General features: G+C 38.0%; 1 protein-coding gene across 1 annotated transcript; it reads right to left on the bottom strand.

Annotated features, from left to right (window-relative positions):
* Positions 1–3,809: 3,809 nt before the first annotated feature.
* Positions 3,810–15,666, bottom strand: CNOT7 (CCR4-NOT transcription complex subunit 7). Its single transcript, XM_010710139.3, has 5 exons — positions 15,447–15,666; positions 14,950–15,143; positions 12,194–12,355; positions 4,355–4,499; positions 3,810–3,982 (listed from the first exon to the last, which is right to left on the bottom strand). The coding sequence occupies exons 1-5, from the start codon at positions 15,561–15,563 to the stop codon at positions 3,947–3,949; spliced, it is 654 nt and encodes a 217-aa protein (XP_010708441.1). The 5' UTR covers positions 15,564–15,666; the 3' UTR covers positions 3,810–3,946.
* Between the last annotated feature and the right edge of the window lie 571 nt (positions 15,667–16,237).

The raw sequence follows: 16,237 nt of genomic DNA, 5'->3' as shown, positions 1-16,237 counted from the left end.
AACACCTGAACGTCAGTATTTGGGAAAAATTTGTTATATCAGACTTTCAACTTCAGTATATTTTAAACGCTTGCACAGAGGCTTAAATTGTCTGTCTGGTGGAAGATTAAGCTTTCTGTATCAACAGTTGTATTCAGTTCCATCTCAGAAGAGCTTAAATCAAGCTGTGTCTGTGTCCAACAAAACTCCTATTTGCTTCATGTTTCATCCTCCCCCGTGAACAGACGTTGATACTTCACAAAACAATCCCTTCAACAGGCTGAAAGGACTGGCGATGCTGAAGAACAAAACAAGGTGTTCCTGTAACCCTTCTATTTGAATGGAAGTTTAAATGGTACAAATGTCTTACTGCAAATACCAGAATTCAAGTTCCTACAAATGGGTGCTTAGATAAAGTATCTAGGCTTCCTCTGAAATACTTGTTTTCTCTTCCACTTACCTTTCAACAGTTCAGTTGAGGGTTTTTCACTTCCTTTTACAAAAACTAGGAATATCCTTAAATATCTAGAAAGCTACAGGAAATACAAAACAACAACAACAAAAAAAACAGTCCATCTCTACAAGACATTCTAATTGTCTTTAAAATTTGTTTCATTAACTGCCATAAGAGGGCAGGAAAAAGAACATACAAATGATGAATTTCTGTTTTGCAAGTTGTTTTTTAACACGATGAAAGCCAAAGACATAGTTAACTTCCTCTCAGAGATGTATATTTAATAATAACACCACATGGAATGAAATCTACCACTTACAAAAAAGAGCATAAGCATCCCACATGCAAAAAGGAACCATTTAAAACTCAATATCTGAATGCTGACACGTGGTTTAAAAGAACATACTGAAAAGGTACAGAAATCACTGCAAACCTACCTGCTCCTATAAGATAAAGCTTCAAAAGTTTAGAAGCTTATTTTTCTATTAAGCTTAGATTGTGTTGGAAATCTTCCAAGTTGTAGAGCAACTAAAGTAACTTTTCATTTTAGTGGCTCAAAAATGATAATAACCATTTGCAGAAGCAAACAGTCAGAAATTTACTTTGGTTTTACGTATGTATGTCTATCCTTCAAGTGATCTGCATTATACTTTAACTGTGATCTTTGTAAACTGGAGGAATATAATTTTATACTTTTTAAAAATCACTAAGTGTTAAAACCACTAGAAATGGACTAAAACACATGGTACATGCTTTATGGTCTAAAGAGATCAAAAACCAAGGAGAAACCTTTAGCAAAACTATAAGCCTTTGCAATGTGAAAACATCACACAGAGGAAATGATCTTAAATCTAGACTGCCTAGTATCTGAGGTCACCTGTGTCCTCAACACCTTCAGCCTGTTTCAACCATAGGCAGGGAAGCAATAAGAGGTAAAAGTGTAATAATGTTAGAATTGATACAGTAATAGAAATCTGACCAGAGGTCAGACCTAACATTATGAAAATTTCTATGAATCTTAACACAGCACATTTTAATTTAAAAAAAAAAAGCTCAAGTAATAACATTCCCAAGTAACACCAAGCAAACCAACACGAACCTCTGGTACTGGCATGTCTAACTTTTTTCTAGCTTGAACAGCTGAGTATTGCTTGCATAAATTTGAGAATTAGTCTATACATAATACAGTCAAGCACTGAAGCTTGTTTTCTTCATTTGCTTGGAGACAACATTCAAACACTGCATATACACCAATTCAGTTGTATAAGTTATACCCTTAAGGAAGTTCAGGGATGATGAGCAGATCTCAAATCAGATCTCAAATAAAAGCATGTTCTCTATAATCTAACTCCCAATAATTAGCTACTGGTACTAGCAACAGCAGTCGCCTTTCCAATTTGCTGTTTCTAAATTCTTGACTTCCCCAAGCTGCAACTTAACATTGCCTCATCATTATGCAGTGCTAGCTGTTAGGCTATCTGCACCAGCTTCAAACAGCTTTTAAGAAAAAACACTCAATCATGAATCAGTACTTTTTACACAGCGGCTGCAAACTCTGAAATGTAGCAAAATGTATAGAAACAGCAGCAAAGCAAAGAATGCTTTGAAAATAATCCTTCCAATATATATAATTACTAATAGATATATTTGTAAATACTTCATTACAATCACCTCCAAAGATTATTAGGCTACTGAAATTTTCTTTCAGGAAAGACCTTCACACTCCAGAATATTTAACTTGTGGGGAAGAAAGATGGTAGAAAAGGATTCAGAAGAAAATGAAAACAAAGGCTAAAAATCTACTTTAGAGTTGCTATTACTGCAAAACTGCATGGAGTTGTCTACATGAAGAGATTTTTAGAGGCCAAGCAGGAATTTAACCTATACTACACAAATACCTCAAGTTAGTCACAGTCTGCATGCTTAGTACACTAATAACGTCCATTTTTATTAGAGTAGCATACTGCAAATTCATTACAAGAGCAGTAAACAGCTTCTACATCCTCAAACATATTTGTCTTATCAGTGCTAAAAATTCATTTTTGGTTGTGAGGGCAGAGGTAGGTGGGAAGCTTACAGTAAGTCAGTGTTTTTGTATGAAAATAACTTACACAAGTCAATAAAGGACAACTGCACAGCAGTTCAATTCTCTGTCATTTAATAGAGATTGAATGTGACATATGTTAGGAGAAAGTGCATGCAATTTTAGAGTCACAATATGCAACATTTAGCAACTTTTTTTTTCAGACAGCTGCTCTCAGTACAGTACAAGTCCACAATAATTTCACTGCTGGTATTTAGAGTGGTAGGACAGCCCCCATCCCCTCCTGTTTTTACCAGTCTGCAAGTTAGAAGAAAGGAACAAGATTTGCTGCAGGAAAGCTGACCTACATACTAAACTGTGGAAAAGACACCCTTGTCCTTAAGTTTTGCTGAAAGACGACTCATGAAGGTTTTTCTTATCTTCCAAAATACATTTGAAGATCTAAACAGTGCAGGTTACACATAACTGTCTTAATTAGATGACAAGAAATATAATTCTCTCCTGCCCAAAACCACTTGGAATATCACCTGGAACAGGGATATGGAATGTCACTTTGCTGCCTTTCTCAGGTCACTGAAGTAGATGATACATACTGTTCTTAGTAAGCGTATCACCACCACACAAAGATAAGAGACATTTTACTTCACTGGGAAGTGAGAAGGTTATTTTCTTTTGTTGGTGTTGAGTTTGCTGCCCCTAACCCTTAAGAGACTTCTGAAGCTTGTTTTTGTTTCCCTTCTAGTTTCTGTGAAGAAAAAACACATCTAAAATGTTCTCTAATATCCAGCCATCTGCCCAACTGATTATCCCAAAAACTGGATGAAGACTGGTAAGTATACTTTTCTTAATAACCAAAAGGGAGATCTCCATTTTCATCAATTTGGTTAACAAAAGAAGTTACACATCTTTGTAAGCTACTATTTGAGTGACACACTAAAATACCTCAAGGAAACAAAGGACTATTAACTCCACGCAGACCACTAGTTCAGCATGACAAAGTGAAAAGCCTTAGGATTTAGTTGTACTACAGTCAGTGCTTTTTTTTGTTCACGTTCTTTTTAAGAAAGCCTAAAAAAAGTCGTTACTTTCCATAAAACCAACAGTCATTTATTGCCTCAGATGAGCGGTGCACTTCATTCCCGTAGCAGTCCAGAATCTTAAAGTTCTTTAGCAAGTACAGTTGTTAACAATCCCTGTAGCATCTTTCACTTTGCTGTCTTCCCCTTCAACATACTTTGTTTCAATTCATTTTCCGCTTCAATTAAGTCTCCAAACATCAGGCCAATTAGCAGCCCCGCTGGCCTGACATGAGAGATTAGTTTCTAAAACTGCTTTTTTTTTTTTCTCTCCTAGAAGTCACGTGTTGCTCTTGAGCATACGCTGCTCTTTATCTTTCCTTACAGGGCCATCTGAAACATTCTTCACTCCATTCCTTTTCCCAAGAGACTTCCACAGCATCACCGTTGCAATTACCTTTGTGAAGATGACCGCAGCCCTTTAGTGGACTGCACAATGAGGAAATAAGAGTATGTGAAACCCATCAGTTCTTATCACTCAAGAAGTGAAGGATTAATCCCAAATGCGAGTTTATCATCTGGCAACAAAGACTGGGCATAGCTACAAATACAGTATAAATGCAAGACTTTTTAAGTGGTAAGTAGTTATAAAAGTTGACATGCATTTCCACCTGCCTCTATCAACAGACTTTAAAAATAAACACACCAAGTTAGAGAACAGTCCTGTTTAAAGGATATTATCAGAGCAAAAGCAGAAAACCAGAAAACCAGAATACAGAAGATAAGCTCTCAGCAGAAAGTATTCTGTCCCCCTTCCCCCCCAGAAAAGTGCTGGGACTGAATCATTAACAGATTACTCACCTTCAGATTTTTGCAACTCTTCATGAGATACTTTACATCATAGATGACAGGGAAAAACAATCGCAGTATCTCAAAGAAGTCCAGCTCTTCTTCCGGTAAATTAGAGTTGGTCAGGATTTTTATTAGATAACCAAAGTCATATCCACTGCAAATTAACAAATATAACAAAAATTGACAATACAGTCAAATAACTTTGAAACATTCTTCACTTACAACATCAACACTATTAAACATTAAGAGGAAGGTATTTTGCCTAGTTCAATGCAACTTTGACTCTTGTAACAGAGTAAGAATTAGTTAAATGGCCCCAACTGCAGCTTCCAGAGAAAACAATTTATTCTCAAGCGACCGCGTGAAGCAAAAACATGATCTACTTGCAGATCTGATTAGAATATTTGATAACAAGAACTTAAACAGAAAGACTCCTAGCTGGTTCCTTGGACTGAAAGAGAGGAGAAGGCTTCTACTTCAAAATCCAAAGGAAGGACAAGTTTTTACATGAGTCAACACATTTTTACGCCTGGAGGTAAGTTTAATCCTCGGCAGTGAAGAGCAGGCAGCCATTCAGCTTTCCCAATTAAATCAGCACAAAGTTAGACAGCTAACAACTTTCAGTAGCTTGTAGACCGTGACTCATTTGGAAAGCAATGACAGAACAAGTTGGAAAAATTTGTTATGTACATACAAGGCTAGGTAGGAAAAACTGAGGTTTTACAGAGTGTGCATGGTGAAGAAGAGCTTGGGAAGACTTCCTTCTCTTCATAATTCTTTACTGAAGAAAGAGAACATAGGAAGGGGGTGTGGTAGTAAAAACAGAAAGCATGAAATAGCCTACTTTTACAAAGGGTTACAAGATGAAGCAGAGGATTTAAAGTACACAGTAAGCAGGACTGATAACTACTTATCCTTTTTCTTAGGAAGACAGAGTTAATAAACCAGATTATTCACGATCTGATCATAAATCTGATCCTTCCTAATCCCTCATAATTGCAGGATTGCAGTATTATGCATTGAACCAGACAGGAGACTGACACGTTATCTTCCATGTTATTAGGTTAATGAATTATATAGGTTCCTAGACTTCGTTGGTGTCCTGAGTTCAGGTGGGACAGAGTTGATTTTCTTCATAGCATCGGTATGATGCTATGTTGTCACTTTAGGAGAAAAGCCACACTGATGTTTTAGTTGCTGCTGAGCAGTGTTGTACAGTGCTGTGGGAATCAAACATTGCTTTTGCATTAGAACAAGTTAAGAATTTTTATTTAATGGTCTCCGCTGCCATAGTTCTTTTCGGGGGGTCTCTGATCCATCACTTATCCTCTAAGTGAACCTCCCCCAGGAATGCATGCTCAATGAGACACCTTGGAAGCAGCAAGATGGTGACTGACTGGTGACTGACCAAATAGTGCATGAATCAACAAGTGTCAGAATGTAATTAACAAATGTAAATCTTTGGTAAGATTATGAACCTAGAATACCCAGCCAATAGGAAAACAGGGGAGGGAGTGGGCACGGGAGAGACAAGGTACAAAAGCTCTACTGCTGCGTTCATAGGTGCGCTCCTGCTTGCAGGACACCCACCATTGCAATCGCAAATAAAATCTGCTTCTATCAGAGATACCATCCTGACAAAATTACTTGGATATTTCCAACAGGGTCAAGGATATTTCAGTTTATCAGCTTCTTGCATGGTCCTGCCAGCAAGATGGACTCGGGGATACAAGGAGCTGGGAGTTGACAGAACCAGGGACAGCTGACCTAATCTAGCCAAAGGGATTCTCCATACCATATGACATCATGTGAAAACCATTAAATTGAGGGGAGTTGGTCAGGGGGCAGCTGCTGCCTGGGGACTTGCTAGGTATTTATCAGTGGGCAGTGAGCAACTGCATCATGCATCACTTGTCTTGTGCATGTGTGTATGTGTAACTAAGATTTGTTACTTCTCTCTTCCCTTTCTGTCTTAGTCAACAGTTTTTATCTCAACCCACAAGCTCTACTTTGTTGGTGTTTCATTGTTTTTCTTTTTCCTGCAATTATGTCCCTCATCCCATCGCAGGGGAGAGGAGGAAACAAGTGAAAGGCTGTGTGTGGTGCTGAGCTGCCTGCTGGATTAAACCACAGCAGCTGGTATGCAACTTTAAAAATGACTGTACCAGCAGGAAAGTTCAACTGAAGGCAGTGTCAGCTTATGCTGTTTAAGGAGCACTCACAACGCATTCACAGTCTAATTCAAGTGAACGAGTGGCCACCCAGACATGAATTCTCAGTTTCTATCATGTTCATTCTTGGTTGCAGGACCATCATACCCTAGAAGAATTTTGCAACATGGTCCAAATTCTTGACTGGGGTCTTTCAGCATTAGCTGTGAGATGAGCTATATGTATTGTATATGACAATACAATTAATTATAATAGTTACCTTCTACAACTACCTGAAAGGAAGTCACAGCTAGGAGGGTCAGCTTCTTCTCCCAGGTAACTAGTGAGAGGAGAGGGAATGGCCTCAAGTTGCACGAGAGGAGGTTTTGGTTGGATACTGGTGGTAGATAGACATCTGTACTAGATGATCTTAGAGATCTTTTCCAATCTTAGTGATTCTATACACAAATCAGATAAGAGCACTGTACTACTGATCCTGTACTGTACTACATCCACTTAGACTGGTGACTGCTGATGAAGGCTTAAAGCTTTAGCTTACATACTTGTAAAAAAGTTTGCTTTTTGTACCTTTTGTATATGACTAAGATCTCTACATCACCTTGATCTTACAAATTTCTAAGCAGAGAGCAGAAAGTCTTGAACACACAGGGAGCGTATGTATTGTTTCCTAGAAGCCCATTAATACAAGATAAGCAGATGATATAGACTAGTGCAGCTCTCCCAAGGGAGTTTCCAGTATGCTAAACAGAAATTTCAAGCGGAATGAGTCCTGTGTTGCAACTGCTGCTTTAAAGCTGTGCTGGCAGCAGACCAAGCTCCACAGCAGCAGCCACCAGTCAGGGAGCAAAGGAGCCAAAGATAAAGGTTTTCAGTGCACTCTTAGGATGGAAAAAAAACTGTTGCATACTATCAAAACAAAAGCTTGGAAACTTTATTTTATTAGATCACCTACGACAGAAGGTTAGTCCTCCATGGAACAAAGTGGGAAAAAAAAAAAGACCCCATCAGTGAAAAAACTAACAAAATTGCTCAGGATTAAGTAGACTCTTAATCCTCTAGAGACTACAGAGCTTATTTATAAACTCAGTGAGTTCCTGATATCTGTTTTTCTTGCGACTCAAATATAACAGCTGTATCAAAAATTTTCCAGAGAAAAAAACAATACCAGTGCTCACCCTTCTTTGAACAAACTGTATTACTGGACTACTAGAAAACATTTTCAATTTCTATAAGAAGGAAATACTATAAGAACAGAGGATTCATTTAGTATCTGTACTGAGAAAGAGCAATCTATAACAAATTTGCAATTATGATAAGAATTTTTTTTTCCTCCACAGACTGTTGTAGATACATTCCTTTGGAAATCCTCACACAGAAAATTGAACATGATAAGTGAACGGTGAATTTATTTAACTGAATCCCCCTTCCATTACATGGCAGCATTTGTTAGATATCTTTTCATGGATCCCAAGCACAAGCTAGTTTTAGTCAGCTCAACCAAGTTCTCTCATACATTTCTGAAAGTTCCTGGTGCTTACACTTACTCCTGTTGTGCTCATAACAACGATCAGAAAACCACACATTACTGATCACAATGCAGTACCAAGGCATACAAAATTTTGTTAGTATACTTCTGGGGTTTGATATGCTCCAGTCATCTGTACCTACAATGACATAAGAACTACCATTCTAATTCAAGGCTAAGATATATTTAGTTGAAACATTTTCAAGTGGCCACTGCTGAATAACAAAAGGGTAAGGCAGCTCACAAAGAGCAATTATGCAATTACCTGCTCATTAGTGAAGTTTTCTTCGAATACAATAACAGGCAATTAGTGGTTGGTTTATACCCCGGAGCAGGGAAGCTTCCTTTCTTAAAAAGCTTTCACTGTTTCTAATACAATCACTTAAAGTTGGTAAGTGCAACTATCCACAATCCCTGGAGCTATACAGCACCATAAGCACTTTTACAACCACTGTTTTTCAATCAACATGGACAGCTGTAGGCAACAAGACTATCAAGAGAAGATCAAATGTGACTATGTTTCTTTCACTCATTAACCCGGAAAAAAAAAAAAAAGAAAAAAGAAATCAGATCGACAATTAACAATGAACTTTACCCAAGCACCAATCTGAAATAAATAATACCTGACAGGACTGAAAAAGCTTCACTTCATCATATAACTACCTGTATTCATAAAGAAGTGAGCCAACAGGTTTTAAGTTTAACTAAAAGCAGTTAGACATAAATTATTAATGAAATGCAATGGCTAGGAACTTCCCAGCTTCTCAAAAAACATTTAAGCCTAAGAGACGTATCCACAGTACCTACCTCCCAAGGAATATCGAGAAGATTGCATACAGGCTTCACTGCATCAGCAAGCCAAACACCCCAAAACAGAATGTGAGCTGTTGTTTTACAGCTGGCTAGAATTGCTAAATATCCACAACTGTCTTGACTGTGACAAGAATTATAAATTGAGGGCCTTCTCTTTTTTTCTCATCAACTCAACTAAATTTTAATACACTAAACATTTAATGTAGTCTCCTGTGAAGCTACTGTATGTGAAAATTGGTGACAGAGAAAAACTTTCTTCAGTCATGTCTAACAAAACTGCAGATCCACACAAATTTGCCAGTAGGTCAGGATGCCAAGACAAATGTAGATCAAATACACGTAGAAAGCATGCAGAGAAAGCTATTTCAGAAGCTACTATCTTAGAAAAAAAAAAAATTACATAAAAGAGTTCCAGAAAATTGAAGAATGGAAAATAAAACCAAAGCAGGTAACCTCTCACTCTAAGAAAAAAGTATTTCCTCCTCTGTCACTGTACTAAGAGACTTAAAAATTTTGGGTGTTAGCAATAATCAAAGCATTTTGAAAAACCAGAAGCAACAGCAGTCAGCAACTACCAAGTACAAACTTTTCACTATTCTAAGAATTAATGCACAAAGAGCCTACATGAAACAAAGCTTCAGCTGAGCTGTCATGCTGTTTCAAATTTACACTAATAGAACATAATCAAAGATACAACTGCTTACTATTCTTTGCAGCATGTTTTGTGACCCACATTCATTTCATAGTTGAGCAAATCCTTACCATTCTCAGAATTTCACCCACTACTCCAAGGTTTTCTGCTTAACATCAACATGCTCTGTCAAATGCAAAAGCCTTTAAATACTTTCAGCAGAGCTGTGGACATTCAGCGTTTGGGAATTATGAGGATGTCTGAAGAAGATTTCTAAAGACATTTTCAGTGAAGCCCACAAGAGATACACTTTTTAGCAGATGCAAATGATCATTATTAAAACTATCCCAAAAACCTGAGGCAAACTGCTAAACACCCCATTACTGCAGTTTATACTGCCATCATTAGCATAGTGTTGTCAACAATCACAATAAAAAAAGCAACATTTTAAAAATAATATCTAGTGAACAAGTGACCTTTGCACTCCTTTGCTAGTACAGGTTACATTGCATCCTTGAAGTTAACACTAGGAAAACTTTGTAGCTGTAGTTGCTTCTATGTGGCAATGCCTTTTCATACACAGGTTGCAGGCCTGTATCTCATGTACCTCAGGTCTTCTCCTGATCTATTCAAGTTATTCTGTTGTTGTCAATTACAAATTTGCAGATAATAATGCGTTTAAGATGCAGAAAGAAACTTAATTCATCACCCATTTAACCATCTGTGCTTATTTTGAAACAGTTAATGGCATTCTTATTCCACCATTTTCACCAAGCTGCAACTGTAGTTGCAAGACAGAGAGAGTAAGATTATTTAGGAACGAAGACGTAGCATAAGCAGATACAGCCCTGAATGGAAGACACTGTAAGTGAATTAGGCAACAAGCATACTTACAGATTATTTTTTTTTGAAAGACAGTCTAACTGGAGAAGTGTTTCTACTAAGCAATATTGTTTAATTATTTCAGACAATCAGACTTGAGTTTTTAACAGCCCTATACGGAATTTTTTTTAAAAAATATAATTATTTATAGAAATCTTTTGAACTTTACTGAATCTTAGTGTAAGGCCATTAAGTCATATGCAGAGCACCACAGCTTTGCTAGCTGTCAAGATGCATAACAACATGCCTTTCTAAGTCCCTATTAAGAGAAAGCATCTTCATTTAAGTTTATGTTCAGATGGAACATCTGTATAGTTTTGTTCTTCAGTTTTCTTTCCACCAAGAAAAGCATACAAATACTTTCCTTGGTATGTACAATTTTTTGTTTTCTATCTTACATTCCTTGCCAAAGCAAGCCTTAGTTTTCAGTTGCTTAATGACTTAAATACTTCTGATTAAATACTTCATCCGCCTTTCTCTCCTCCAAGCTCCCTTTCTAACATTTAACAGTTAAGGATAAGGAATTTGGTCTGTTGTTTCCCCCCCAGTTTTGACAACAAACATATTACCACCTAGCAATGTAGCACACATGATAAACATGAATGACTGCAAAGAAACCTCCAGTTTTCAGCTAAAAAACTTATTCTACTTTTGTTGACTTGCTTAGCAGACAGCATTCAAGATGTCAACTTACATTCATTACATAGCAATAAGCCTCTAAACTCACAGTTGCCTGTAAAAAGTGCAAGCTATCCCTGGCATTTAGCTCACTGTGCAATTACTAATGCTTAAGTTTTAAAGGTTTAAGTCTTATTAACAGAAAAATATCATAGAATCATAGAACTATTTGAGTTGGAAGGACTTTTAAGATCACCTAGTTCCAACCCCACCGCTATAGGCATCTCCCTCTAGACCAGGTTGCTCAGAGCCCCATCCAGCCTGGCCCTGAGTCCTTCCAGGGAGGGGGCATCCATAACCCCACTGGGCAACCTGTTCCAGTGTCTCCCCACCCTGAAAGTGAAGAATTTCTTCCTATTATCTAGCTTAAATCTATCCTCTTCCAGTTTAAAACCATGTCTCCTTGTCCTGTCACCACGTGCCTTTCTGAAAAGCTCCTTTCCAGCTTTCCTGCAGGCCCCCTTCAGTACTGGAAGGCCACTATAAGGTTGTCGTCCGCGTCCCCTTCCCCCTTCACCCCCCAAGCCTTCTTTTTTTCCAGAGCCCCAGCTCTCAGCCTGTCCTCATATCTTGAGGGATTCACATAGTTCTGGGATTCTCATTTCTATTTCTACTTGGAAAACATGTTCCTGTGATGGAATGAATGGCAAAGTATATTCACTGCTGCTGCTAGAATTAAGACTTCTATCAGGCCTCTCCTAAGCTGAAGAATTTTTGCCTGCCCATATTAGCAGATTTACAAGAAATATAACTCTGCTTCATAAAAATCTTTACTAATAATTCTATGGTATCTTTCATGAAACAAACCGCATTTGCTTAAAAACTGCTTACAAATAGCTCGTTTTTAATCACTGCTACTATTAGGTACACATGTGATATTAGAGACGCAATGCCACCTGCTGGTCTAGGAGTTCCATGCATTGCTTGCTCAAAGTTTTGCTGTTAAAAAGCCATCATCTATGCCATTAGCATCCCACACACTCTACTTTTCTAACACACAACAATATCCTGCATAGCTGAAACAGTTCTTTAAGTCTTACCAATCAAGATATATACCATACACCAGCAGATGTCCACCGCTTAATACGTGAGACATAAAACCCAATTATCAAAACAGACAACTCAATTAGTTAACGTGCAAAATTTACCTGTGAAATGAAAGCCACTTGACTCCTTCACATAGTACAACTCCTGATGTCATAAGCAGTTCTGCAAAGTATTGTGTCTCAATTCCTTCTTCCTCATGCTTTTTAAACTGGATACCAGATGTTGTTAACAGTTCAATAGAGTCCTGTGCATACATATCTTCTCTAAAAACAGAGAGAAAAACACTTTTACAATCTACAGACCTCGCTGATTATAAATTTGGTAACCTTTTTTCCCCCCCTTATTCATTACAGAGACATTACTAGCAATATAGGACCAGCAACTTGAATTTCTTCAATGTTTATTATAAAAATGACCAGTTTTCATAGCTTTTGTTAACTTTCATTAGCATTTCATGATTCCTAGCACCTCCATTCCAGACTCCTTCACAAAAATCTACTTCCTATTCCTCTTCTCATTACACAGAACTCCATTTTTGCAGAGTCTACAGAGGAAAGTACATGTAAGGATACAGTTACCTAACAGTTTAAGGTAACAGATCCTGTTCAGTAACAAAATAGTTGCAGCACTGACACCTGCTATATTACAAAATTAATATCCAAATTCCAGTGCTGTATTTGTTCTGTGTTTTCCATCCACTTCTTGCTATCTGTAATTTAAGCTTGTGTGAATACTCAGACTCATGCTCATTAAAACCCCTCATTACAATTAGAAATCCAGCACTTGCCCCATTAAGTCAACTCTTGAAATCCAGACAGCCTGCCATTTTGTTCTAAATCAACTTCTCTTTAACAGTCAGATTTTGAACCTACAGTTTAACAATGAGGGAACAAAAATTCCAATATGCCTTACTTGATCCATTTTATCTCTGCATTTGTTCCATTTACCACTCTCAATTTTGTGAGCTTTTCGTTACAAAATACCAAAGTGGATAAAACTTTAAAAGTATCATCTGAAGTATAATTTTCAAAATCATTGGAACATATAGAACAGTTAATGGAAAAAAAAAATGCAAAGCTGGCTCTACTTAGACATTATTCATATTACTGTCTATAACATACTGTTTTACAAAATCTCTTCACCATATAGTTTTCCATTTTCATGGGGGAAAAACCACAAGAAATAAAACAGATATGACGATCCAACTGGACTACTAGGTTCAGCTGCAGACTTATATTTCTTATTCCTAAAAGCAAGTCATAACTCATCAAGAGAGAAATACATTCTCAGGACATGTTGTATCTTTTTTCCTTCTCTCCCACACAGCTGCTCATTAGTTCTCCAGCTTTAAGGCATCAGCTTCCCAACACCTGTCCATTTCCATAACACATTACAGAACCCATGCAAAATAAACATGCCTATCATGCTCAAAATAATTCTAGTTTGTTCCTCTGTACTAATCAGGTAGATAGTTTATAGAATCAATTATGCTCCTTAAAAATATACAGTGACAGGAAATGGTTGGAATAACACAAAAAACAAACAAACAAAAAAAACCCAACAACCCCAAACTTTCTTCTAGGAAAAGTGTACAGTCACTTTGCTTTAGAAACAGAACACTTGGAGCAGTGCCACTTCCCAGAAAGGAAGTTTAGGAACACACACACATACTTTGGCATCCCTATTCAAAATGTTCATGTTTTATGCAGCACTTATTTCCACTTATATCCTCCCCACCTCCAATGAACTAGCAACAAGTCAGTTGAATGACACTCTAGATACTACTTTACTAAGCCTTCTTATTTATGCAGCATCTGAAACAAATGAATGGAAAACTACTTTTGTTTTCAGCTGCTTGATATTAGCAGACCTTAGAAACTTAGAAAATAAATAAAACATAACCCAGGCTCTTCTTCCTAGTTTGAAAGTTATTAATTCATCCCTCTTCCTCCTTCTACTGCACTCAGCATCTCTAGCATGTTCTTCTAACAGATATCTTCCATGCAGCACTCATACAGCCAAGTTTAGATACACCAAAATATCAAATCTGCACTTCCTTTTCTTTCAAGAGATGCTTCAAACAAGTCTAAGAGCGTGTTGTTCTCAGACTAAACTTATTTGTGATAGGCATTGCTTGTTTAGAATAGTAGAAAGATTAAGAGGGACAGCAGCAGATTTCCCTCATAAGAATCATAATTACTTTTAAAATAAGTCTTTTTATCTGAAGGGGAAAAAAAAAAAAAAAAAAGAACACACAAAGGCTTCTTCTCTGGGCTTCTTTGTATGCTGCAATTTTAACTCATGCACATTGAGTGTTTCGATGATCAACCCAAAACACTGCCAAAAATCGCCAACCCTTCAACAAATTTAAATTTCGTGCTTACTCTAAAACTTTTAGCAGGCCATATGAGAACCTGTCAGACCAATTATGTCTACTTATGGAAAACGTCAAGACAGGGCCATAGCTGCTTTAGTAGCCTTGTCAAGTACTGCCAGATGTAATCAGAACCTTATTTAGGCATCTCAGCCCACTGGGAAAGTCACATTCATACTTAAAGGCTTATCACTAATACAAAATTAGTTCTGAAATGAAGGCCAAAACACAGCTCTGACAGACCATAAAAAAACAGCTTGCATTTTTTAACAACATATTAACAAGAAGAATCCAGAACTGAAATCTCTGCAAGACAGACTATACTGAAATAAAGAAATAAAGTGCATGCGTTTAGCTAACACAAGTCCCCCTCACATAAAGGATTCCAGTCAGTAGATTAAAAATATTTGTCATGACTTTTATAACCTAAATTTTCACTAAATCAGAAATACACATCCGACAGTATAGAGATGTAAGACTCACGTTAAATTAAATTTAAAATTAAATTGCCAAGTTGAAGTTCCTGGAGGGTATTCCCCTTGCTCATTCATAAACGTCAGTCCTAGTTGAATTATTTTTAGCAAATCTACATTGCAGCGTAATAATTGGTATTGATAGTCTGCATTGCTTCTGAATTCTCCAATAGGCCTTGCAACTACTCCTGGAAATTCTGTATCCTGTAAAGAGAAAAGCATAACTTTAGTAGGAAACACCTATAAAACTTCACACTTCCTGTTTTTAATAAAACATTTCATGCATCAAAAAATTCCATAGCTGAAGAATGTTGTGCACAAACAAAGCTTTAAACACAATACAGATGGTGATATTAACGCTTATGCATTAAGAACACACTTTTTTTTCCCCAATAAAAAGTGGAAAAATAATTTTACTAGCATCAAGTTCACTAACATCAAAAAAGATCATCATGCTTTTTTTTTTTTTACAAGAACTTTTTAGATAAACATCAAGTGTTTACTTACCATAGCTACATAGTTATACTTCCGTATAACTTGACGGATTTTCTTCATCTCTTCATCCAAGTTACAAGCCCAGACCTCACAGATTCTTTGGCTATGGTCTACGGTAGCTGCTGGCATAGTGGGGGGCTTTAGAGACCATACATCAAAAGTTACACTTGACTGAGGATCAGTTTCATAAAGAGAACCTTACTTTTCTTTTTACCTAAGAGACAAATAAAGCATTAGGTTGTCATTTCTCAGTTATCAGGAAAAGATGCTTTAACAGCAGGTACAAGCTTCACCCTTCAAAGCAGAGCCACCAGAACCACGTGCGTTTCAGTTACGTGAGTTTCTCACCCCAACACAAAACCCTCAGAGTTCCGCTGGTAACTGTACTTGCTGCAAAAAGCCAGGTCCGCTGGCAAGCCTTTCTAGTACAGTGGATCAAAAGGACACCCGGGCCCACAAGCGGGTCAGAAGAACGCGCTCCTTCGGGCTCCACGGCTGCGTGTGGCACCAAGCAAAGCGCCTCCCAGCGTTCCGCCGCGTTCGGAGAGCCGCCGAGTACCAACAGGCGGCCGGTCGGGGCGCCGCACCGAGCAGAGATGACGCTTTTCGATCCCTGGGGCACGAAGCGAGCCCACCTCCTGCCGAGCGCGGTACTGGTCACCGCGGACGCGCACGGACACGGCCCCGCCACTCTCCCAGAAGCGTCGCCAGGGAGCCGAGGCCTCCCACGCACCCCGAGCAACCTCCAAGCCCTTTCCCCGCAACAGAACGCCGCGACGCCCCCCACGCCCGCCCGTCCGGCC

The sequence above is a fragment of the Meleagris gallopavo genome, chromosome 4 (assembly GCF_000146605.3).
Source record: "Meleagris gallopavo isolate NT-WF06-2002-E0010 breed Aviagen turkey brand Nicholas breeding stock chromosome 4, Turkey_5.1, whole genome shotgun sequence".
NCBI lineage: Eukaryota > Metazoa > Chordata > Aves > Galliformes > Phasianidae > Meleagris > Meleagris gallopavo.
The sequence above is the reverse complement of the archived record's forward strand: the minus strand, read 5'-3'. Positions and strand labels throughout refer to the sequence as shown.

Coding starts and splice junctions, on each gene's coding strand:
- CNOT7 (XM_010710139.3), bottom strand. CDS start 15,563: ATGCCAGCAGCTACCGTAGACCATAGCCAAAGAATCTGTGAGGTCTGG. Junction 4,500..12,193: donor AAGTGGCTTTCATTTCACAG/GTAAATTTTGCA, acceptor GTTAATTTGCAG/TGGATATGACTTTGGTTATC. Junction 3,983..4,354: donor AGAGTTGCAAAAATCTGAAG/GTGAGTAATCTG, acceptor CTCATTGTGCAG/TCCACTAAAGGGCTGCGGTC.